This window comes from Salmo trutta, chromosome 33 (genome assembly GCF_901001165.1).
Source record: "Salmo trutta chromosome 33, fSalTru1.1, whole genome shotgun sequence".
In the NCBI taxonomy this organism is placed as follows: domain Eukaryota; kingdom Metazoa; phylum Chordata; class Actinopteri; order Salmoniformes; family Salmonidae; genus Salmo; species Salmo trutta.
This window is the reverse complement of record NC_042989.1, coordinates 39,776,085-39,800,405: the sequence shown is the minus strand read 5'-3', so window position 1 is coordinate 39,800,405 and position 24,321 is coordinate 39,776,085. Positions and strand designations below refer to the sequence as shown.

At 48.5% G+C, this 24,321-nt stretch overlaps 1 protein-coding gene across 3 annotated transcripts in view; it reads right to left on the bottom strand.

Moving 5' to 3' along the window:
• The window catches only part of sos2 (son of sevenless homolog 2 (Drosophila)), a 101,901-nt gene that overhangs the window by 37,177 nt on the left and 40,403 nt on the right, over positions 1-24,321 (bottom strand). For all 3 annotated transcript variants that reach the window (XM_029730920.1, XM_029730921.1, XM_029730922.1), the window contains 6 exons: positions 13,862-13,987; positions 10,698-10,829; positions 10,274-10,438; positions 8,045-8,251; positions 4,018-4,161; positions 3,536-3,646 (listed from right to left, as the gene is read on the bottom strand). In XM_029730920.1, coding sequence (XP_029586780.1) covers positions 3,536-3,646; positions 4,018-4,161; positions 8,045-8,251; positions 10,274-10,438; positions 10,698-10,829; positions 13,862-13,987 — 885 coding nt within the window. The remainder of the gene's footprint in view (positions 1-3,535; positions 3,647-4,017; positions 4,162-8,044; positions 8,252-10,273; positions 10,439-10,697; positions 10,830-13,861; positions 13,988-24,321) is intronic.

Genomic DNA, 24,321 nt, shown 5'->3' with positions numbered 1-24,321 from the left:
ATGGTGTTGAATGCTGAGCTGTAGTTAATGAATAGCATTCTCACATAGCTGTTCATTTTGTCCAGGTGGGAAAGGGCAGTGTGGAGTGCAATAGAGATTGCATCATCTGTGGATCTGTTATGCAAATTGGAGTGGGTCTAGGGTTTCTGGGATAATGGGGTTGATGTGAGCCATGACCAGCCTTTCAAAGCACTTCATGGCTACAGACTTGAGTGCTACGGGTCAGTAGTAATTTGGGCAGGTTACCTTAGTGTTCTTGGGCAAAGGGACTATGGTGGTCTGCTTGAAACATGCTGGTATTACAGACTCGAACAGGGAGAGGTTGAAAATGTCAGTGAAGACACTTGCCAGTTGATCAGCGCATGCTTGTAGTACACGTCCTGGTAATCCGTCTGGCCCTGCGGCCTTGTGAATGTTGACTTGTTTAAAGGTCTTACTCGCATCGGCTGCGGAGAGCGTGATCACACAGTCGTCCAGAACAGCTGGTGCTCTCATGCATGTTTCAGTGTTATTTGCCTCGAAGCGAGCATAGAAGTAGTTTAGCTCGTCTGGTAGGCTCGTGTCACTGGGCAGCTCTCGGCTGTGCTTCCCTTTGTAGTCTGTAATGGTTTACAAGCCCTGCCACATCTGACGAGCGTCAGAGCCGGTGTAGTACGATTCGATCTTAGTCCTGTATTGACGCTTTGCCTGTTTGATGGTTTATCGGAGGGCATAGCGGGATTTCTTATAAGCTTACGGGTTAGCGTCCCGCTCCTTGAAGGTGGCAGCTCTAGCCTTTAGCTCGGTGAGGATGTTGCTTGTAATCCATGGCTTCTGGTTGGGGAATGTATCTACGGTCACTGTGGGGACAACGTCATCAACAATGTTATTACTATTGTCAATAATCCCTTACCTTTGATTATCTTCATCCTTAGGCACTTCCAGGAATCCCAGGTCCACAACAAATGTATTTTCGTTCGAAAAAGTTCATCCTTTATGTTCCATTAGCTTGTTGTTGTTGTTAGCGCGTCTGAAGGCTGATCCAAAAGCTCCGTCGGGCGCGGGACAGCTATTTTGACAAAAAACTTTTTTTTTCCCATTTAGGTTTGTTCAAACATGTCAAACGTTGTATAACATAAATCTTCAGGGCCTGTTTCAACAAGAGAGCCAATAAGATTCGAGGGGGACGATTGTATTGTGTTTCAAAACGTTTCGAAAGGGGAGGGTAGACAGGGCCGCCGGCGTCACAATGGTGATGGCCCTCCTCATGTGACCAATTTCAACAGCGTCTCATTCATTCAGTTTCCACAGTAGAAGGCTCAAATCACTTTGTAAAGACTGGGGACATCTAGTGGAAGCAATAGGAAGTGCTCAATGAACCATAGCTCACGGTGTGATTAATAGGCAAAGATGTGAAGTTGAGTCCACAATTCAGAATTCCACATCATGTTACGATCAGTCTTGGGGTTTTGACTGCCATATGAGTTCTGTTATACTCACAGACACCATTCAAACAGTTTTAGAAACTTTAAGGTGTTTTCTATCCACAAGTATTAATTATATGCATATCCTAGCTTCTGCGTTTGAGTAGTAGGCCGTTTAAAATGGGCACAAATCTTTTTCAAAATGCGCTGTGGCGCCCCCTATCCTAGGGGAACGCCAAGAGGTTAATGCAGGGAAACTTAAATCCGTCTTACCAAATTTCTATCAGCATGTTAAATGTGCAACCAGAGGGAAAAGAACTCTAGACCACCTTTACTCCACACACGGAGACGCATACAAATATGGCAAATCTGACCATAATTCTATCCTCCTGATTCCTGCTTACAAGCAAAAATTAAAGCAGGAAGCACCAGTGACTCGATCAATAAAAAAGTGGTCAGATGAAGCAGATGCTAAGCTACAGGATTGTTTTGCTAGCACAGCCTGGAATATGTTCCGGGATTCCTCCGATGGCATTGAGGAGTACACCACATCAGTCATTGACTTCATATACAAGACTAGATGTGATATGCGATTGTTCCAAGATGGCGCAGAGCTGTATTTACTAGGTAATTTTCTGAGTATCGCATCCCCTTTTATCGCAAAGTGTGATTACCCAGTAAAGTTATTTTTAAATCTGGTATTACAGGTGCTTTCAAGAGATATTCATCTATAAATCTTAGAATGACAATATTACATTTTAAAAATGTTTTCAAATAGTAATTGAGTAAATTGTAGCAGTTTCCCCGGATGCATTTGAGGGAAAATAGTTAGTCAACGTTACGTGCCGATGTAAAATGCTGTTTTTATATATAAATATGAACTTTATCGAACAAAAGAATGCATGTATTGTGTAACATGATGTCCTAGGAGTGTCATCTGATGAAGTTTGTAAAAGGTTAGTGCTGCATTTAGCTGTTTTTTGGTTATTTGTGATGCATGTGGTTGGTCGGAAAATGGCTATGTGGCTACTTTTACGATATACTCCTCTAACATAATCTAATGTTTTGCTTTTGCTGTAAAGCCTTTTTGAAATCGGACAACGTGGTTCGATTCAGGAGAGGTGTATCTATAAAACGCTATAATTAGAAGAAAAAAAAATGAAAAAAAAAATTATTACATTTTGTTATGCTAATGGCGATATGATTTTCCGCTGGATGTCCGTCCCGTAGGAGTTAAAGTCCCCAGCTACTAGGAGCGCCGCCTCTGGGTGAGCAGTTTCCTGTTTGCTTATGGCGGAATACAGCTTATTCAGTGCGGCCTTAGTGCCAGCATTGGTCTGTGGTGGTATGTAGACAGCTACGAAAAATACAGATTTACTCTCTAGGTAGATAGTGTGGTCTACAGCTTATCATGAGATACTCTACCTCAGGCAAAACCTCCAGACTTCCTTAGATATCGTGCACAAGCTGTTATTTACAAAAATACATAGTCCTCCGCCCCTTGTCTTACCAGACGCCGCTGTTCTATCCTGCCGGTACAGCGTATAACCAAACAGCTGTATGTTGATAGTGTTGTTGTTCAACCACGACTCCGATAAGCATAAGATGTTACAGTTTTGAATGTCCCATTGGTAGGATAATCTTCCGCGTAGGTCATTGATTTTAATTCTCCAAAGATTAGCACGTTTGATAGCAGAATGGAAGGAAGTGGGGGTTTATTCGATCACCTACGAATTCTCAGAAGGCAGCCCGCCCTTTGGACCCTTTTTCTCCACCTTCTCTTCACGCAAATGACGGGGATGTGGGCCTGTTCCTGGGAAAGCAGTATATCCTTCATGTCGGGCTATTTAAAGGACAAAAAGGATTCTACCAGTCCGTGGTGAGTACTCACAGTTCTGATGTCCAAAAGTTATTTTCGGTCATAAGAGACGGTATCAGCAACATTATGTACAAAATAAGTTACAAAACAATATGTTACAAACAACGCAAAGAAACGAACACAAAAAAACTAAAACACAATTGGTTAGGAATACGTAAAACGTCAGCCTTGTTCTGCAGGGCCATCTTTAAAAAAGAGTGATGAATTTACAACCCAGATCTGTGTGTGCAAGTGAGGTGAACCTTATTGTTACCTGGAAGTATAGTCCTACAGTAGGCCGGGCCATCAGGCTGCTGAAGTGCTCGCGGAACTGCCTGGACAGGATGTCCTGAGACAGGGTCTCGTACGGATCAAACGCCTGCTCCTGGAGTTGAAAGAGACCGTTAACGGAAGAGTTAAAAAAGCAGACTACTATGTCTTACTGGGGGGGGTACATAGAGGCATACAATCAACTGAAGGCCTTCTAGCAGAGATGTGAAGGACAGCCTGGTAAAAATGTTTTTATATATATATTTTTTTTTACATGAAGACTTCATAGGGCAGAGGGCTTTGGGATCAGTTATGACAGAATAGAGGTAAAGGTAGGACTGTGTTATTGGGCCGTAAGGTTTCTGACAGGACATAGGGGACAATACCTCTCTCTCTGTCTCGAAGTCTCTACCCACTAAAGGATGAGGACTCATGGCAGCAGCAGGTGTGTGTGTGTGTGTGTGTGCGTGCGTATCTATGTCCTACCTCTGCCAGGTCCTCGAAGCAGCTGCCCACCAAAGGATGTGGACTCCCGTCAGCGGTCATCTCCACCGCATCTTCGATCAGGCCCAGCAGCTTGACCGTCAACTCATGGATGTCCAAGATGTTACTGAAGATCACCTCCACATCCTGCAGACAGAGAGGGAGAGATGTGACTTACAAGGGGGGGTGGCGGAGCAATACTTCACCTACACATTTCACACATTTTAGGCATTTAACAGATTTGATTCATTTTAGTCCTTTAGCAGAGTTGATTCATTTGAGTCCTTTAGCAGTCCTTTAGCAGATTTGATTCATTTGAGTCCTTTAGCAGATTTGATTCATTTAGTCCTTTAGCAGAGTTGATTCATTTTAGTCATTTAACAGATTTGATTCATTTTAGTGATTTAACAGATTTGATTCATTTTAGTCATTTAACAGATTTGATTCATTTGAGTCCTTTAGCAGTCCTTTAGCAGATTTGATTCATTTGAGTCCTTTAGCAGATTTGATTCATTTAGTCCTTTAGCAGAGTTGATTCATTTTAGTCCTTTAGCAGAGTTGATTCATTTTAGTCATTTAACAGATTTGATTCATTTAGTCCTTTAGCAGAGTTGATTCATTTTAGTCATTTAACAGATTTGATTCATTTTAGTCATTTAGCAGATTTGATTCATTTTAGTCATTTAACAGATTTGATTTATTTGAGTCCTTTAGCAGAGTTGATTCATTTGAGTCCTTTAGCAGAGTTGATTCATTTGAGTCCTTTAGCAGATTTGATTCATTTTAGTCCTTTAGCAGAGTTGATTCATTTTAGTCCTTTAGCAGAGTTGATTCATTTGAGTCCTTTAGCAGAGTTGATTCATTTTAGTCCTTTAGCAGATTTGATTCATTTTAGTCATTTAGCAGAGTTGATTAATTTTACTCATTTAACCGATTTGATTCATTTTAGTCACTTAACAGATTTGATTCATTTAACCGATTTGATTCATTTTAGTCATTTAACAGATTTGATTCATTTTAGTCCTTTAGCAGATGCTTTAATTCAGAGCGATTTAAAACAATACGTCTTCAGTGACACAAACCACCCCCCAAAAAAATGGTGCTGAAGAGGAGCACAACCACTGAGAGACCACTCCAGGAGCGGTCTTCACCGGCCAGAGAACAAAGGAAGAGGGAGGGCCACTCACGACAAACTCCCAGCAGGAGTCGTCCTTCCCTTCTTTTGCTCATCTCACACCTCTAGTCTCGATCAAACGTTCCTCCCCATCACAAAGCTCCTCCCCCATCAGCTCAAGGGCAGCCAGTTTATTAACCAAATGGCGGTTAGATGAATCACGCTTCACAATCTGGCAGTCTGACGGACGAATCTGGGTTTGGCGGGTGCCAGGAGAACGCTACCTGCTCCAATGCATAGTGCCAACTGTAAAGTTTGGTGGAGGAGGAATAATGGTCTGGGGCTGTTTTCATGGTTCGGGCCCCTTAGTTCCAGTGAAGGGAAATCTTAATGCTACAGTATACAATGCCATTCTAGAAGATTCTGTGCTTCCAACTTTGTGGCAACAGTTTGGGGAAGGCCCTTTCTTGTTTCAGTATGACCATGCCCCCGTGCACAAAGCAAGGTCCATACAGAAATGGTTTGTTGAGATCAGTGTGAAAGACTTGACTGGCCTGCACAGAGCCCTGACCTCAACCCCATCGAACACCTTTAGGATGAATTGGAACGCCGACTGGGAGCCAGGCCTAATCGCCCAACATCAGAGCCTGACCTCGCTAATGCTCTTATGGCTGAATAGAAGCAAGTCCCTGCAGCAATGTTCCAACATCTAGTGGAAAGCCTTCCCAGAAGAGTGGAGGCTGTTATAGCAGCAATGGGGGACCAACTCCATATTAATGCCCATGATTTTAGAATGAGATGTTCGACGAACAGGTGTCCACATACACTAAATGACCAAAAGTATATTTCCCCGATGTTAGCATATAACTTGTAGGTTCTCTGTTACTTTTATTAAATGTCCTTGTTTTTAAAAGAAAGGCAATTTTTTTTGTCCATTAAAATAATATCAAATTGATCAGAAATACAGTGTAGACATGTTGTAAATGACTATTGTAGCTGGAAACGGCAGATTTTTAATGGAATATCTACAGAGGACCATTATCAGCAACCATCAGTCCTGTGTTCCAATGGCACGTTGTGTTAGCTAATCCAAGTTTATCATTTTAAAAGGCTAATTGATCATTAGAAAACCATCTTGCAATTATGTTAGCACAGCTGAAAACTGCTGTCCTGATTAAAGAAGCAATAAAACTGGCCTTCTTTACACTAGTTGAGTATCTGGAGCATCAGCATTTGTGGGTTCAATTAGAGGCTCAAAATGGCCAGAAACAAAGAACTTTCTTCTGAAACTCGTCAGTCTATTCTTGTTCTGAGAAATGAAGGCTATTCCATGCGAGAAATTGCCAAGAAACTGAAGATCTCGTACAACGCTGTGTACTACTCCCTTCACAGAACAGCACAAACTGTCTCTAACCAGAATAGAAAGAGGAGTTGGAGGCCCCGGTGCACTGTACAGTTATTTTGTCAGGAGTAACATATGTTTGTTTTTTTCCTGTTAGACTTTAATTATGAGTTGTACATACCACAGGACCCAGTGCGTCCCAAATCGCACCCTATTCCCTATATAGTGCTCTACTTTTAGGGACTAGAGTGCCATTTGGGACGTAGCCTAGTCCTCCTCACCCAAACAATACCACCAGCCACCGTGTCTGTCCCCATCAAAACCCCAATACCACCGTGTCTGTCCCCATCAAAACCCCAATACCACCGTGTCTGTCCCCACCAAACCCCAATACCACCGTGTCTGTCGCCACCAAACCCCAATACCACCGTGTCTGTCTCCACCAAACCCCAATACCACCGTGTCTGTCTCCACCAAACCCCAATACCACCGTGTCTGTCCCCACCAAACCCCAATACCACCGTGTCTGTCCCCACCAAACCCCAATACCACCGTGTCTGTCTCCACCAAACCCCAATACCACCAGCCACCGTGTCTGTCTCCACCAAACCCCAATACCACCGTGTCTGTCGCCATGTCGGCTTATGAAGTCAGCCAAAGCGTTTTCACAGCACACTACAACTGCACTAGTTAACTGACTACAGCTGTTCAGTTCTAATGGTCTGTTACAGGTTTTGGTTTTTCCATTTATGTTTTGAGGTTGGACTTTAGCGCGCATGGCTCGTTAGCATGTAGAGCGCTCCGATTGGTATCACCTCGTTAGTCAGTATGTATTATAGCTGTGCTGGTTGCCATCTCGTTAGTGGGAAGGTGTTTAAGAGCAGCTGGCCCAGTGCTCCAGGGGTCTTGATATCTGTGGAGGGTCAACACCTTCAGTTGACTCTCCCTATTTTGATTTCTAGACAAACAATCCTTTATCTGATCTTCCCCGTTTCTGTTTTGCTCCACCTTTTTGGTTTGCTTCGCTTCCTGTCTTTAAGTTTGGTGTTTCTTTTGTTTACTTCTTCTTGGGCAGATTTAGTGGGTGCTCACGGTGGGTGTTTTTTAGGTCCCAGTTGTTGTTGCTAGTCAGTAAGTAACCCCCATGAGTGTCTTTCAGAACCCCTCTTAAAAAATAAAAACACCGGTTTCGTTTTGGTTGTTGGTCAGTTGGTCTTCTGTTTGAGTCACATGGGGGAACGTAACATGATCTTACACTGCAAATGGCTGCTTTGCTATGTGGTCAAACAAACTGTTGGGGAAGCTGTTGGGGAAGCTGTTGGGGAAGCTGTTTGTAAACTGTTGGGGAAGCTGTTTGTAAACTGTTGGGGAAGCTGTTGGGGAAGCCGTTGGGGAAGCCGTTGGGGAAGCCGTTGGGGAAGCCGTTGGGGAAGCCGTTGGGCAAGCTGTTTGTAAACTGTTGGGGAAGCCGTTGGGGAAGCTGTCTGCTGTGTTATATTGGCTACTGTGTAAGATGACTGCCGTTTTATAAACTGTTCATAAAAGGTGTTCATAACCTGTTTCACTGTCCTCACCTGAGGCGTAAAGATCTTGTTGTTGAACAGGAAGTGATGTCGGAACACCTTGATGATGAGGTCGAGCTCTCGCAGGTACTGGCGCTCCTCTGCGATCTCCAAGCGCACCAGGTCGTCGTAGGTCAGCTCCCCCGACGACGACGGCTCCTCCGTACATTGAGAAACCAGACCGATGTCCTCGTCCTGGTCAAACATGTCCATTAGGACCTGAGATAGAGACATCATTGGTCAAACACGTCCATAAAGATCTGGTACGGACACACAGAGACAGGTTACCAAGTCAACCAGCTTACAGTGCCTTCAGAAAGTATTCATACCCCTTGGCTTAATCCACATTTTGTTGTGTTACAGGCAGAATTCAAAAATAGATTAAATAAAAATCACCCATCACACAATACCCCATAATGACAAAGCGAATACATGTTTTAGAAGATTTATTGAATATGAAATACAGAAATATCTAATTACCATAAGAATTCACACCCGAGTCAATACATGTTAGTCCCCTTTAACAGTGATTACAGCTGTGACTGAGTGAGGTCTGAGTAAGGACTGAGTGAAGTCTGAGTAAGGTCTGAGTAAGGTCTGAGTAAGGTCTGAGTAAGGTCTGAGTAAGGACTGAATAAAGTCTGAGTAAGGTCTGAGTAAGGTCTGAGTAAGGTCTGAGTAAGGTCTGAGTAAGGTCTGAGTAAGGTCTGAGTAAGGACTGAATAAAGTCTGAGTAAGGTCTGAGTAAGGTCTGAGTAAGGTCTCCAAGAGACTCGCACACCTGGATTGTGTACAACATTTCAAGCTCAAGTTGGTTGTTGATCATTGCTAGACAGCCATTTTCAAGGTTTTGCCGTAGATGTTCAAGCCGATTTAAGTCAAAACTGTAGCTTGGCCACTCATGAACATTCAATGTCTTCTTGGTAAGCAACTCCAGTGTATATTTGGCCTTGTGTTTTTTTTTAGCTCATTGTCCTGCTGAAAGGTGAATTCATCTCCCAGTGTCTGGTGGAAAGCAGACTGAACCAGGTTTTCCTCTGGGACTTTGCCTGTGCTTAGCTCTATTCCTTTTATCCTAAAAAACTCCCTAGTCCTTGCCGATGTCAAGCATACCCATAACATGATGCAGCCACCACTATGCTTGAAAATATAACGAGTAGTACTCAGTGATGAGCTGTGTTGAAGTTGCGTAACGCTTTGTATTCAGGACAAAGATAATTTCTTTGCCACATTTTTTTGCAGTTTTACTTTAGTGCCTTGTTGCAAACAGGATGCATGTTTTAGAAGATTTGTATTCTGTACAGGCTTCCTTCTTTTCACTCAGTCATTTAGGTTAGTATTGTGGAGTAACTTCTATGTTGTTGAGACATCACCAGTTATCTCCTATCGCAGCCATTAAACTCTGTTTATGCTGTTTTAAAAAGTCCCCATTGGTCTCATGGTGAAATCACTGAGCGGTTTCCTTCCTCTCCGGCAACGGGGTTAGAAAGGACGCCTGTATCTTTGTAGAGACTGGGTGTAATCAATAACTTCACCAGGCTCAAAGGGATATTCAATGTTTGCTTCTTTTATTTTCTTTACCCATCTACCAATAGGTTTCCTTCTTTGTGAGACATTGGAAAACCTCCCTGGTCTTTGTGGTTGAATCTGTGTTTGAAATTCACTGCTCGACTGAAGTACCTTATAGATAATTGTATGTGTGGGGTACAGAGATGAGGTAGTCATTAAAACATCATGTTAAACACTATTATTGCACACAGAGTCCATGCAACTCATTATGTGACTTGTTAAGCACATTGTCACTCCTGAACTTATTTAGGTTTACCATAACTAAGGGGTTGAATACTTATTGACTCAAGACATTTCAGCTTTTCTTTTTGAATTAATTTGTAAACATTTCTAAAAACATAATTCCACTTTTACATTATTGGGGTATTATGTGTAGACCAGTGAAACAAAATCTCAATGTAATCCATTTTAAATTCAGGCTGTAACACATGAACATTTGGAAAAAGTCAAGGGGTGTGAATACTTTCGAAATACTTACCTACTTTGGACTGGAATGGCATTGAGGGGTGAGACAGACAGACAGACAGACAGACAGACACAGACAGGACAGACAGGACAGACAGGACAGACAGGACAGACAGACAGGACAGACAGGACAGACAGGACAGACAGGACAGACAGGACAGACAGGACGGACAGGACGGACAGACAGTGGTATAGTAGGTTTCCTACCTTGTCTGCACACATGGACACCTTGATGTCTTGCTGGCTGATCTCATAGTGTCTGATGTTACCGACGTAGTTTCCTGCTAGCTTCAGGATGTCAGCTGATATGTATTCTAGCACCGCCACGATGTAGAGGCAGACGTGGTAGTCTATCTTATAACCCAGCACCTCCTGTTGACAGGACAAACAGCAGGGGAAGAGGCATAAGGTATAAGGAATACGGTTGCAAAATCCCAGAAAATGCCCCCCAAAATTCTTAGGCTTTCCAGAAATCCTGGTTGGAGGATTCCCTGAATCAGGAGGGAATAAACAAGGAGAGAACCCTCCAAACAAGGACGTATTAAATGAGGGCCTGAATAAAGACAGGTGGCCGTTTCATCAGTGCATTGCAGGGGGAAGTTACTCATCTTGACTGAGCTAAGACCTGTACCTTGAGTAGGGGGTGTATCTTATCGACGGGGAGCAGTAGAGGGTTCCTCCTCTTCCTCTTTTCGATGGCCGACTGGGCGTCAGCTATGGCCCATTTATCTATTGGGTGGGGGAAGGTCTTCTGGACCCGCTCCTGATTGGACAGAGGGAGAGGAAGCAGAAATACTTGTAAAATCGAAATTTTTCTTACATTTTGGAAGTAGTGTTTAATCAAACTTTATGGTATTAGATGAAACATTATCCATACTGACAGACACTGGCTGAAAACCCATGAGCACCAACATGTAAAGGCCCCATGAGCACCAACATGTAAAGTTAAAAGGAGGATATTAAATTAGGTGTCAAATTAAAGGTATTTTGTGGAATGAAGACAGATACATTTTTCAACCATTTACCATCTTAAAAATTAGGCATAAGTAAAATGCTTTGATTCCTGGATAAAGGGACGGAAAAGGGGGTCTCAAAAAGGTATCATCAATACATCAAAACAATAAAGACCCCTGTCAACTAATATCAAAACTTATTTTCCGTTTCTGAGAAATTGTTAACCTTCTGTATGTTTAAGAAATATTGCCTTGTGCCTTGCAATTCAGTTAATAAAAACACACATATCTTTAAAAAAAAACGTCCAATATTCAGAAATCGCTCCACCACTTCCTGGTTTCTAAAATTCTAACAGTTTGTCTAAATTTCAGTTTATGTGAAAAAACAAATTCAGAGAATCATTGTAACATCCTAAACCGCTGGGAAATATATTTTCAATAACCCTCCAAAAAGATGATATATTTCAGCTGTTTGAAGCTGGAGTTCAAAACACTAAAAATAAATGACGCAAAAACGAAACATACGAACGGGAAGCGTAGAAATACGACATATAGAACAGATCTACCGTTTGTTAGAGTGGCTTTCAATGAGAATAATGCTGCTTTATGATATTTTCATATTTCTCTCCGTCATGAGGGAGGGAGGATAATGAAAGTTGACAGAAGTAATTCTCGTAATAAAACGTTTAATTCCGTTACTAAATTGGTAACGGAATTACCCCAAAAATCTGTAACGGATTACTGCAACTGGCTACTGAGAAATCATAACAGTCACAAACCACCGCCTCTCTCTCTCCCTCCCTCTGCCTCTCTCTCTCCCTCCCTCTGCCTCTCTCTCTCCCTCCCTCTGCCTCTCTCTCTCCCTCCCTCTGCCTCTCTCTCTCCCTCCCTCTGCCTCTCTCTCTCCCTCCCTCTGCCTCTCTCCCTCACTCCCTATGCCTCTCTCCCTCCCTCCCTCTGCCTCTCTCCCTCCCTCCCTCTGCCTCTCTCCCTCCCTCCCTCTGCCTCTCTCCCTCCCTCTGCCTCTCTCCCTCCCTCCCTCTGCCTCTCTCTCTCCCTCTGCCTCTCTCTCTCCCTCTGCCTCTCTCTCTCCCTCTGCCTCTCTCTCTCCCTGGACGTTGAAAAGTAGTTGAAATTTGGTCAGTCCACCCTGGCCTTGATGTCAATTTGATTTGGACCAAATCTGAACCTATAATAGACATATTGTTCACACATTCGGACAGTAGAGTCCAATACAGTAAATGATATAATATATTATAGTAAAAACATTTTGAGCACCTTAAAAGGGATCTGGACAGATTTTGGCAATTAGGCCCCTTTCATCTACTTCCCCTAGAGTCAGATGAACCCGTGACTCTCAGCGGCGCGCGGGGGTAACGCTCAGCGGCGCGCGGGGGTAACGCTCAGCGGCGCGCGGGGGTAACTCTCAGCGGCGCGCGGGGGTAACTCTCAGCGGCGCGCGGGGGTAACTCTCAGCGGCGCGCGGGGGTAACTCTCAGCGGCGCGCGGGGGTAACTCTCAGCGGCGCGCGGGGGTAACTCTCAGCGGCGCGCGGGGGTAACTCTCAGCGGCGCGCGGGGGTAACTCTCAGCGGCGCGCGGGTAACTCTCAGCGGCGCGCGGGTAACTCTCAGCGGCGCGCGGGTAACTCTCAGCGGCGCGCGGGTAACTCTCAGCGGCGCGGGGGTAACTCTCAGCGGCGCGGGGGTAACTCTCAGCGGCGCGGGGGTAACTCAGCGGCGCGCGGGGGTAACTCTCAGCGGCGCGCGGGGGTAACTCAGCGGCGCGCGGGTAACTCTCAGCGGCGCGGGGGTAACTCAGCGGCGCGCGGGGGTAACTCTCAGCGGCGCGCGGGGGTAACTCTCAGCGGCGCGCGGGTAACTCTCAGCGGTGCGCGGGTAACTCAGCGGCGCGCGGGTGACTCTCAGCGGCGCGCGGGTGACTCTCAGCGGTGCGCGGGTGACTCTCAGCGGTGCGCGGGTGACTCTCAGCGGTGCGCGGGTGACTCTCAGCGGTGCGCGGGTGACTCTCAGCGGTGCGCGGGTGACTCTCAGTGGTGCGCGAGTAACTCTAATATTAATGATATCCATGTCAATCTCTCATGGCTCAAAGTGGAGGAGAGATTGAATGCATCACCACAAGTCTTTGTGAGAGGTAATGACACGTTCAAAGAACCAAACTGTCTGTTCAAACGACTAACACACAGCTCAGACACCCATGGACATCCCACCAAGACATGCCACCAGGGGTCTCTTCACAGTCCCCAAGTCCAGAACAGACTATGGGAGATGTACAGTACGACATAGAGCCATGACTACATGGAGCTCTATTCCACAGCAGGTAACTCATGACAGCAGTAAAATCGGATAAAATAAGCTACATAAAACTATATCTTATAAAACAAACGTGGACTGTGAAGAAACATACACACACACACACACACACACACACACACACACACATTATAACATTGTTGTATGGTGGTATTATACATGTTGTATTGTAGGTATGTAGTGGTGTAATAATGTTATATGATGTACTGTTTTATCTTTTTGTTGTGTTTTTTTTGTGTGTGTGACGTGTTTTAACGTGTTTGAAAGAGTAAGAAACCCTGATAAATATAAATTCAGAACTGAACTCTACTCTTCTGTGTTGTACTGAACTGTTTTACACGGTGATGTTCAAACTCTGTGCGATTTGATCAACTTTAAAATTAATGTTTTTCGTTTGACACACATGTTAAAAGTGAAGAAAACCCCCCCCCAAAAAACGGAGTGAAACGCGTAATTCTGTTGCCGTGGAATTGCCCATAACATTACAGCATAACGATCAGGTATTCTCACCTCCACGTCCTGTACAGAGCGCGGCTGGGCCATACACAGCATGTTGAGCAGCTGCAGGATCAGCTCTTCGATGTGCTGCAGAGCTCCCTCCTTGGCTGACAGGTTGGGGTGCACCTGTAGCTGCACCTGGAAGAGAGACAGAGGGACGATGGGGACAAACGTTAGAGAGACAGAGACACAAACGTCAGAGAGACAGAGGGACGATGGGGACAAACGTCAGAGAGACAGAGGGACGATGGGGACAAACATCAGAGATGCCAGAAAACCTACTGTGGGAATGCAAATAGTTACACATTATGAGTTGGTGTCCAGGGACAGAGACAGGGGTGTCCAGGGACAGGGGTGTCCAGGGACAGGGGTGTCCAGGGACAGGGGTGTCCAGGGACAGGGGTGTCCAGGGACAGAGGTGTCCAGGGACAGAGGTGTCCAGGGACAGAGACAGAGGTGTCCAGGGACAGAGACAGAGGTGTCCAGGGACAGAGGTGTCCAGGGACAGAGGTGTCCAGGGACAGAGACAGAGGTTTCCAGGGACAGAGACAGGGGTGTCCAGGGACAGAAGTGTCCAGGGAAAGAGGTGTCCAGGGACAGAGGAGTGGAGCCTTTTTTTCAAGCAGTTCTTCATGAACATGTTATTTAGCAGACGTGTTATAAAAACATTAAAAAACAAACTTCCAGTCCTGGCATAGCCTTTCCCTCTCATCAGTTCCTGATAAATAGATACCTTTATAACTGACCCAAGTCACTAGGCTACCTCTCAGATGCAGAGTGTCCAAGACAAGTGTTGTGAAATACAGGCTTAGCTAACAACAAACACCACAACAACAACAAAATACATGACATCATGGTGAATTGACATTAAACTGCCTGCAATACTCCAGAGATCAGTGTTTTATTGATACAGTGTTTAGAAGTGAAGCCCCATGCCTCGTGGGCTTGGCCTAGTTCTGACACCCCGCCTTTACTCAACAGACCATGGAGGTAGAAACAGTCAGAATAGGAGGAATGTTTTGGAGAGAGAGCAGAAGTGTGTTTTGGAAAGAGGACAGGAGAAGAGAGGGGGGAGGGAGAAGAGAGGCAGAAGAGAGGAGAGAGAAGAAGAGAGGAGAGGAAGAGAAAACAGGTGTGGTTTGTTAGGGTGAGAGGAGAAGAGAGGAGGGGAAACAGGTGTGGTTTGTTAGGGTGAGAAGAGGAGAGAGGAGGGGTTTGATTTGTTAGGGTGAGAGGAGGAGAGGAGGAGGGTGGTCTGTTAGGGTGAGAGGAGGAGAGAGGAGGAGAGGAGGAGGGTGGTCTGTTAGGGTGAGAGGGGGAGAGAGGAGGAGAGGAGGAGGGTGGTCTGTTAGGGTGAGAGGAGGAGAGGGGGAGAGAGGAGGAGAGGAGGAGAGGGGGAGAGAGGAGGAGGAGGGTGGTCTGTTAGGGTGAGAGGAGGAGAGGGGGAGAGAGGAGGAGAGGAGGAGGGTGGTCTGTTAGGGTGAGAGGAGGAGAGGGGGAGAGAGGAGGAGAGGAGGAGAGGGGGAGAGAGGAGGAGAGGAGGGTGGTCTGTTAGGGTGAGAGGAGGAGAGGGGGAGAGAGGAGGAGAGGAGGAGAGGGGGAGAGGGGGAGAGAGGAGGAGAGGAGGAGGGTGGTCTGTTAGGGTGAGAGGAGGAGAGGAGGAGAGAGGAGGAGAGGAGGAGAGGGGGAGAGAGGAGGAGAGTGGTCTGTTAGGGTGAGAGGAGGAGAGGAGGAGAGAGGAGGAGAGGAGGAGAGGAGGAGAGAGGAGGAGAGGAGGAGGGTGGTCTGTTAGGGTGAGAGGAGGAGAGGAGGAGAGGAGGAGAGAGGAGGAGAGAGGAGGAGAGGAGGAGGGTGGTCTGTTAGGGTGAGAGGAGGAGAGGAGGAGAGAGGAGGAGAGGAGGAGGGTGGTCTGTTAGGGTGAGAGGAGGAGAGAGGAGGGGAGAGAGGTGTGGTTTGTTAGGGTGAGAGGAGGAGAGAGGAGGAGAGAGAGAGAGAGAGAAGGAGAGAGAGAAGGAGAGAGAGAGAGGGAGAGAGAGAGAGAGAGAGAGAGAGAGGAGGCGAGGAGGAGGAAGTGAGAGGGGAGAGGAGGAGAGGTGGAGGGTGGAGAGGAGAGAGAGGAGAGAGAGGAGAGAGAGAGAGGAGAGAGAGAGAGAAGGAGAGAGAAGGAGAGAGAGAGGAGGAGGAGGGTGGTCTGTTAGGGTGAGAGGAGGAGAGAGAGGAGAGAGCGAGAGAGAGAGAGAGAGAGAGAGAGAGAGAGAGAGGAGGAGAGAGAGGAGAGAGAGAGGAGAGAGAGGGAGAGCGCAAGAGAAGGAGAGAGAGAGAGAGAGAGGAGAGAGAGAGAGTAAGAGAGAGTAAGAGAGAGAGAGGAGAGAGAGAGAGGAGAGAGAGAGAGAGAGAGAGAGATAGAGAAGGAGAGAGACAGAAGGAGAGAGAGAGAGAGAAAGAGTGTGATAGATAAAAAAAAAAGTGTGAGAGACAGTGAGTGATGGGGAAACCATTTACTGAGCCACAGATTAAACTAAACTCTCTACGGACAAATCCCTCGCATCATCTCTTAGTGACAGTTACCAGGCAGAAATCCTTCTCATTGCTACCGCTACTTACTACACGCTAACAGCTAAAACCACCGTGGTCACATTTCTCACATCTGTTTTGATCTGTCAAACCTCCGACTGACGGTCATCAACAACAACAAAAACTATTCTGACTAAGTGGAGACTATAAATATGAAATGATCTGAATGGAAAACCAAAGCAGAAGCTGCTAATTCCTTTCACTGAGCTCAGACTCCACATGTTGTTCTGAGTCATCACATAGAGACAGAAACAACCGGGGTCGTTCGCCTCCTCAGCCTGGCGCCATTCACAAAACCCTACAAAACCCTTCACAAAACCATTCACAAAACCATTCACAAAACCCTACAAAACCATTCACAAAACCATTCACAAAACCCTACAAAACCATTCACAAAACCATTCACAAAACCCTACAAAACGATTCGTTTCATCGACCCTAGAGGTCGTTAGTTGGTGTCCTCGACCCTAGAGGTCGTTAGTTGGTGTCCTCGACCCTAGAGGTCGTTAGTTGGTGTCCTCGACCCTAGAGGTCGTTAGTTGGTGTCCTCGACCCTAGAGGTCGTTAGTTGGTGTCCTCGACCCTAGAGGTCGTTAGTTGGTGTCCTCGACCCTAGAGGTCGTTAGTTGGTGTCATCGACCCTAGAGGTCGTTAGTTGGTGTCATCGACCCTAGAGGTCGTTAGTTGGTGTCATCGACCCTAGAGGTCGTTAGTTGGTGTCATCGACCCTAGAGGTCGTTAGTTGGTGTCATCGACCCTAGAGGTGTTCATCGACCCTAGAGGTCGTTAGAGAAAACACTTGTTAGTTGATTAAACTATCTGTTAGAGCAGCGGTCACCAACCGGTCCCTCTCCAAGGCGTTCCTAGTCGATCACCAAACATTTCTGTAAAAAACCCAACAATAAAGCCTTCCGTTCCCATTTCGTTTTCTTCGTTTCCTGCTGTTGGTGGTCGGGGCATTTGATTCAGCAGCCCTAGTGCTGTTGGTGGTCGGGGCATTTGATTCAGCAGCCCTAGTGCTGTTGGTGGTCGGGGCACTTGATTCAGCAGCCCTAGTGCTGTTGGTGGTAGGAGCATTTGATTCAGCAGCCCTAGTGCTGTTGGTGGTCGGGGCACTTGATTCAGCAGCCCTAGTGCTGTTGGTGGTCGGGGCACTTGATTCAGCAGCCCTAGTGCTGTTGGTGGTCGGAGCATTTGATTCAGCAGCCCTAGTGCTGTTGGTGGTCGGAGCATTTGACTCAGCAGCCCTAGTGCTGTTGGTGGTCGGGGCATTTGATTCAGCAGCCCTAGTGCTGTTGGTGGTCGGGGCATTTGATTCAGCAGCCCTAGTGCTGTTGGTGGTAGGGCATTTGATTCAGCAGCCCTAGTGCTGTTGGTGGTCGGAGCATTTGATTCAGCAGCCCTAGTGCTGTTGGTGGTAGGGGCATTTGATTCAGCAGCCCTAGTGCGGTTGGTGGTCGGGGCATTTGATTCAGCAGCCCTAGTGCTGTGGTGGTCGGGGGCACTTGATTCAGCAGCCCTAGTGCTGTTGGTGGTCGGGGCACTTGATTCAGCAGCCCTAGTGCTGTGGTGGTCGGAGCATTTGACTCAGCAGCCCTAGTGCTGTTGGTGGTCGGGGCACTTGATTCAGCAGCCCTAGTGCTGTTGGTGGTCGGGGCATTTGATTCAGCAGCCCTAGTGCTGTTGGTGGTCGGGGCACTTGATTCAGCAGCCCTAGTGCTGTTGGTGGTCGGGGCACTTGATTCAGCAGCCCTAGTGCTGTTGGTGGTCGGAGCATTTGATTCAGCAGCCCTAGTGCTGTTGGTGGTCGGGGCACTTGATTCAGCAGCCCTAGTGCTGTTGGTGGTCGGGGCACTTGATTCAGCAGCCCTAGTGCTGTTGGTGGTCGGAGCATTTGACTCAGCAGCCCTAGTGCTGTTGGTGGTCGGAGCATTTGATTCAGCAGCCCTAGTGCTGTTGGTGGTCGGAGCATTTGATTCAGCAGCCCTAGTGCCGTTGGTGGTCGGGGCACTTGATTCAGCAGCCCTAGTGCTGTTGGTGGTCGGGGCACTTGATTCAGCAGCCCTAGTGCTGTTGGTGGTCGGGGCACTTGATTCAGCAGCCCTAGTGCTGTTGGTGGTCGGGGCACTTGATTCAGCAGCCCTAGTGCTGTTGGTGGTCGGGGCACTTGATTCAGCAGCCCTAGTGCTGTTGGTGGTCGGAGCATTTGATTCAGCAGCCCTAGTGCTGTTGGTGGTCGGGGCACTTGATTCAGCAGCCCTAGTGCTGTTGGTGGTCGGGGCATTTGACTCAGCAGCCCTAGTGCTGTTGGTGGTCGGGGCACTTGATTCAGCAGCCCTAGTGCTGTTGGTGGTCGGGGCACTTGATTCAGCAGCCCTAGTGCTGTTGGTGGTCGGAGCATTTGACTCAGCAGCCCTAGTGCTGTTGGTGGTCGGGGCACTTGATTCAGCAGCCCTAGTGCTGTTGGTGGTAGGGGCATTTGATTCAGCAGCCCTAGTGCGGTTGGTGGTCGGGGCACTTGATTCAGCAGCCCTAGTGCGGTTGGTGGTCGGGGCACTTGACTCAGCAGCCCTAGTGCTGTTGGTGGTCGGGGCACTTGATTCAGCAGCCCTAGTGCTGTTGGTGGTAGGAGCATTTGACTCAGCAGCCCTAGTGCGGTTGGTGGTCGGGGCACTTGATTCAGCAGCCCTAGTGCTGTTGGTGGTCGGGGCACTTGATTCAGCAGCCCTAGTGCTGTTGGTGGTCGGGGCATTTGATTCAGCAGCCCTAGTGCTGTTGGTGGTCGGGGCACTTGATTCAGCAGCCCTAGTGCTGTTGGTGGTCGGGGCACTTGATTCAGCAGCCCTATTGCTGTTGGTGGTCGGGGCACTTGATTCAGCAGCCCTAGTGCTGTTGGTGGTCGGGGCACTTGATTCAGCAGCCCTAGTGCTGTTGGTGGTCGGGGCACTTGATTCAGCAGCCCTAGTGCTGTTGGTGGTCGGAGCATTTGATTCAGCAGCCCTAGTGCTGTTGGTGGTCGGAGCATTTGACTCAGCAGCCCTAGTGCTGTTGGTGGTCGGGGCATTTGATTCAGCAGCCCTAGTGCTGTTGGTGGTCGGGGCATTTGATTCAGCAGCCCTAGTGCTGTTGGTGGTAGGGGCATTTGATTCAGCAGCCCTAGTGCTGTTGGTGGTCGGAGCATTTGATTCAGCAGCCCTAGTGCTGTTGGTGGTAGGGGCATTTGATTCAGCAGCCCTAGTGCGGTTGGTGGTCGGGGCATTTGATTCAGCAGCCCTAGTGCTGTTGGTGGTCGGGGCATTTGATTCAGCAGCCCTAGTGCTGTTGGTGGTCGGGGCACTTGATTCAGCAGCCCTAGTGCTGTTGGTGGTCGGGGCACTTGATTCAGCAGCCCTAGTGCTGTTGGTGGTCGGAGCATTTGACTCAGCAGCCCTAGTGCTGTTGGTGGTCGGGGCACTTGATTCAGCAGCCCTAGTGCTGTTGGTGGTCGGAGCATTTGATTCAGCAGCCCTAGTGCTGTTGGTGGTCGGGGCACTTGATTCAGCAGCCCTAGTGCTGTTGGTGGTCGGGGCACTTGATTCAGCAGCCCTAGTGCTGTTGGTGGTCGGAGCATTTGATTCAGCAGCCCTAGTGCTGTTGGTGGTCGGGGCACTTGATTCAGCAGCCCTAGTGCTGTTGGTGGTCGGGGCACTTGATTCAGCAGCCCTAGTGCTGTTGGTGGTCGGAGCATTTGACTCAGCAGCCCTAGTGCTGTTGGTGGTCGGAGCATTTGATTCAGCAGCCCTAGTGCTGTTGGTGGTCGGAGCATTTGATTCAGCAGCCCTAGTGCTGTTGGTGGTCGGGGCACTTGATTCAGCAGCCCTAGTGCTGTTGGTGGTCGGGGCACTTGATTCAGCAGCCCTAGTGCTGTTGGTGGTAGGGGCATTTGATTCAGCAGCCCTAGTGCGGTTGGTGGTCGGGGCATTTGATTCAGCAGCCCTAGTGCTGTTGGTGGTCGGGGCATTTGATTCAGCAGCCCTAGTGCTGTTGGTGGTCGGGGCACTTGATTCAGCAGCCCTAGTGCTGTTGGTGGTCGGGGCACTTGATTCAGCAGCCCTAGTGCTGTTGGTGGTCGGAGCATTTGACTCAGCAGCCCTAGTGCTGTTGGTGGTCGGGGCACTTGATTCAGCAGCCCTAGTGCTGTTGGTGGTCGGAGCATTTGATTCAGCAGCCCTAGTGCTGTTGGTGGTCGGGGCACTTGATTCAGCAGCCCTAGTGCTGTTGGTGGTCGGGGCACTTGATTCAGCAGCCCTAGTGCTGTTGGTGGTCGGGGCACTTGATTCAGCAGCCCTAGTGCTGTTGGTGGTCGGGGCACTTGATTCAGCAGCCCTAGTGCTGTTGGTGGTCGGAGCATTTGATTCAGCAGCCCTAGTGCTGTTGGTGGTCGGGGCACTTGATTCAGCAGCCCTAGTGCTGTTGGTGGTCGGGGCATTTGACTCAGCAGCCCTAGTGCGGTTGGTGGTCGGGGCACTTGATTCAGCAGCCCTAGTGCTGTTGGTGGTCGGGGCACTTGATTCAGCAGCCCTAGTGCTGTTGGTGGTCGGGGCATTTGACTCAGCAGCCCTAGTGCTGTTGGTGGTCGGGGCACTTGATTCAGCAGCCCTAGTGCTGTTGGTGGTCGGGGCACTTGATTCAGCAGCCCTAGTGCTGTTGGTGGTCGGGGCACTTGATTCAGCAGCCCTAGTGCTGTTGGTGGTCGGGGCACTTGATTCAGCAGCCCTAGTGCTGTTGGTGGTCGGGGCACTTGATTCAGCAGCCCTAGTGCTGTTGGTGGTCGGGGCACTTGATTCAGCAGCCCTAGTGCTGTTGGTGGTCGGGGCACTTGATTCAGCAGCCCTAGTGCTGTTGGTGGTCGGAGCATTTGACTCAGCAGCCCTAGTGCTGTTGGTGGTCGGGGCACTTGATTCAGCAGCCCTAGTGCTGTTGGTGGTAGGGGCATTTGATTCAGCAGCCCTAGTGCGGTTGGTGGTCGGGGCACTTGATTCAGCAGCCCTAGTGCTGTTGGTGGTCGGGGCACTTGACTCAGCAGCCCTAGTGCTGTTGGTGGTCGGGGCACTTGATTCAGCAGCCCTAGTGCTGTTGGTGGTAGGAGCATTTGACTCAGCAGCCCTAGTGCGGTTGGTGGTCGGGGCACTTGATTCAGCAGCCCTAGTGCTGTTGGTGGTCGGGGCACTTGATTCAGCAGCCCTAGTGCTGTTGGTGGTCGGGGCATTTGATTCAGCAGCCCTAGTGCTGTTGGTGGTCGGGGCACTTGATTCAGCAGCCCTAGTGCTGTTGGTGGTCGGGGCACTTGATTCAGCAGCCCTAGTGCTGTTGGTGGTAGGGGCATTTGATTCAGCAGCCCTAGTGCTGTTGGTGGTCGGGGCATTTGATTCAGCAGCCCTAGTGCTGTTGGTGGTAGGGGCATTTGATTCAGCAGCCCTAGTGCTGTTGGTGGTCGGGGCATTTGATTCAGCAGCCCTAGTGCTGTTGGTGGTAGGGGCATTTGATTCAGCAGCCCTAGTGCTGTTGGTGGTAGGGGCATTTGATTCAGCAGCCCTAGTGCTGTTGGTGGTCGGGGCATTTGATTCAGCAGCCCTAGTGCTGTTGGTGGTAGGGGCATTTGATTCAGCAGCCCTAGTGCTGTTGGTGGTAGGGGCACTTGATTCAGCAGCCCTAGTGCTGTTGGTGGTAGGGGCACTTGATTCAGCAGCCCTAGTGCTGTTGGTGGTCGGGGCACTTGATTCAGCAGCCCTAGTGCTGTTGGTGGTAGGAGCATTTGACTCAGCAGCCCTAGTGCTGTTGGTGGTAGGAGCATTTGACTCAGCAGCCCTAGTGCTGTTGGTGGTCGGGGCACTTGATTCAGCAGCCCTAGTGCTGTTGGTGGTCGGAGCATTTGACTCAGCAGCCCTAGTGCTGTTGGTGGTAGGAGCATTTGACTCAGCAGCCCTAGTGCTGTTGGTGGTCGGGGCACTTGATTCAGCAGCCCTAGTGCTGTTGGTGGTCGGAGCATTTGACTCAGCAGCCCTAGTGCTGTTGGTGGTAGGAGCATTTGACTCAGCAGCCCTAGTGCTGTTGGTGGTCGGGGCACTTGATCCAGCAGCCCTAGTGCTGTTGGTGGTCGGAGCATTTGACCCAGCAGCCCTAGTGCTGTTGGTGGTAGGAGCATTTGACTCAGCAGCCCTAGTGCTGTTGGTGGTCGGAGCATTTGACTCAGCAGCCCTAGTGCTGTTGGTGGTCGGAGCATTAGACTCAGCAGCCCTAGTGCTGTTGGTGGTAGGAGCACTTGACTCAGCAGCCCTAGTGCTGTTGGTGGTCGGGGCATTTGACTCAGCAGCCCTAGTGCTGTTGGTGGTCGGAGCATTTGACTCAGCAGCCCTAGTGCTGTTGGTGGTCGGGGCACTTGATTCAGCAGCCCTAGTGCTGTTGGTGGTAGGAGCACTTGACTCAGCAGCCCTAGTGCTGTTGGTGGTCGGAGCATTTGATTCAGCAGCCCTAGTGCTGTTGGTGGTAGGAGCACTTGACTCAGCAGCCCTAGTGCTGTTGGTGGTAGGGGCATTTGACTCAGCAGCCCTAGTGCTGTTGGTGGTCGGAGCATTTGATTCAGCAGCCCTAGTGCTGTTGGTGGTCGGAGCATTTGATTCAGCAGCCCTAGTGCTGTTGGTGGTAGGGGCATTTGACTCAGCAGCCCTAGTGCTGTTGGTGGTCGGAGCATTTGATTCAGCAGCCCTAGTGCTGTTGGTGGTCGGAGCATTTGATTCAGCAGCCCTAGTGCTGTTGGTGGTCGGGGCACTTGATTCAGCAGCCCTAGTGCTGTTGGTGGTCGGGGCACTTGATTCAGCAGCCCTAGTGCTGTTGGTGGTCGGGGCACTTGATTCAGCAGCCCTAGTGCTGTTGGTGGTCGGGGCACTTGATTCAGCAGCCCTAGTGCTGTTGGTGGTCGGGGCACTTGATTCAGCAGCCCTAGTGCTGTTGGTGGTCGGGGCACTTGATTCAGCAGCCCTAGTGCTGTTGGTGGTAGGAGCATTTGACTCAGCAGCCCTAGTGCTGTTGGTGGTCGGGGCACTTGATTCAGCAGCCCTAGTGCTGTTGGTGGTCGGGGCACTTGACTCAGCAGCCCTAGTGCTGTTGGTGGTCGGGGCACTTGACTCAGCAGCCCAAGCGTCAGGAAGGCAAAGTGTTCCCATGTTGAATCATTCCATGTGTCTGAAGGTAGAACTCCGCCCACCTGGCAGGCCTAGAGAACGAATCAAGTGCACCTATAGCCCTACCCACTGGCCAATCAGAAAGCTCAAAAATAATCGTGTCTGCACAGTTTCCTCGAGCCATCGAATGTTAAAAAGAAACGTACATAAAGTTTATACTGTGAGAATTCAAAACCATGATTAGAGACTGTCAACGAATACAGCAAAAGAGCTGCTGTTTTTATCACTGAGTTTATGTTAAAAGTTGTTATTCAGCACTAAATCAACACTTTGTATTAGCCTTAAAATACACGTACTCCAGCTGCAACGAATGAGTACAGCAAAGTGTTCTTGTAATATAAGGAATGCGGGGAGAAGAACCTTGTTTATCAGATGCCATGGGTCATGTGTAAGTACGGGTGATCACATGACGTAATTAGTAACAGCGCCACCCTCAGGGACTCCAGGGAAGTACATCTCCCTTTCATAGACTATTTAGTTTCCTTGAAAAAACTACAAATAAATATTTGAACTTGGTGTTTCACCTTGCAAACAATACGGAAAACAACTTTAAAAAAAATATATATATATATTTATTATTTTATTTATTTATTATTAATGTCTTTTCAAGGTTTTATTTATTGTTTTCTTCTTTTAAATTTTTTAACAGTCTTTTCAGTACCGGTAGCGTCTTGGCAT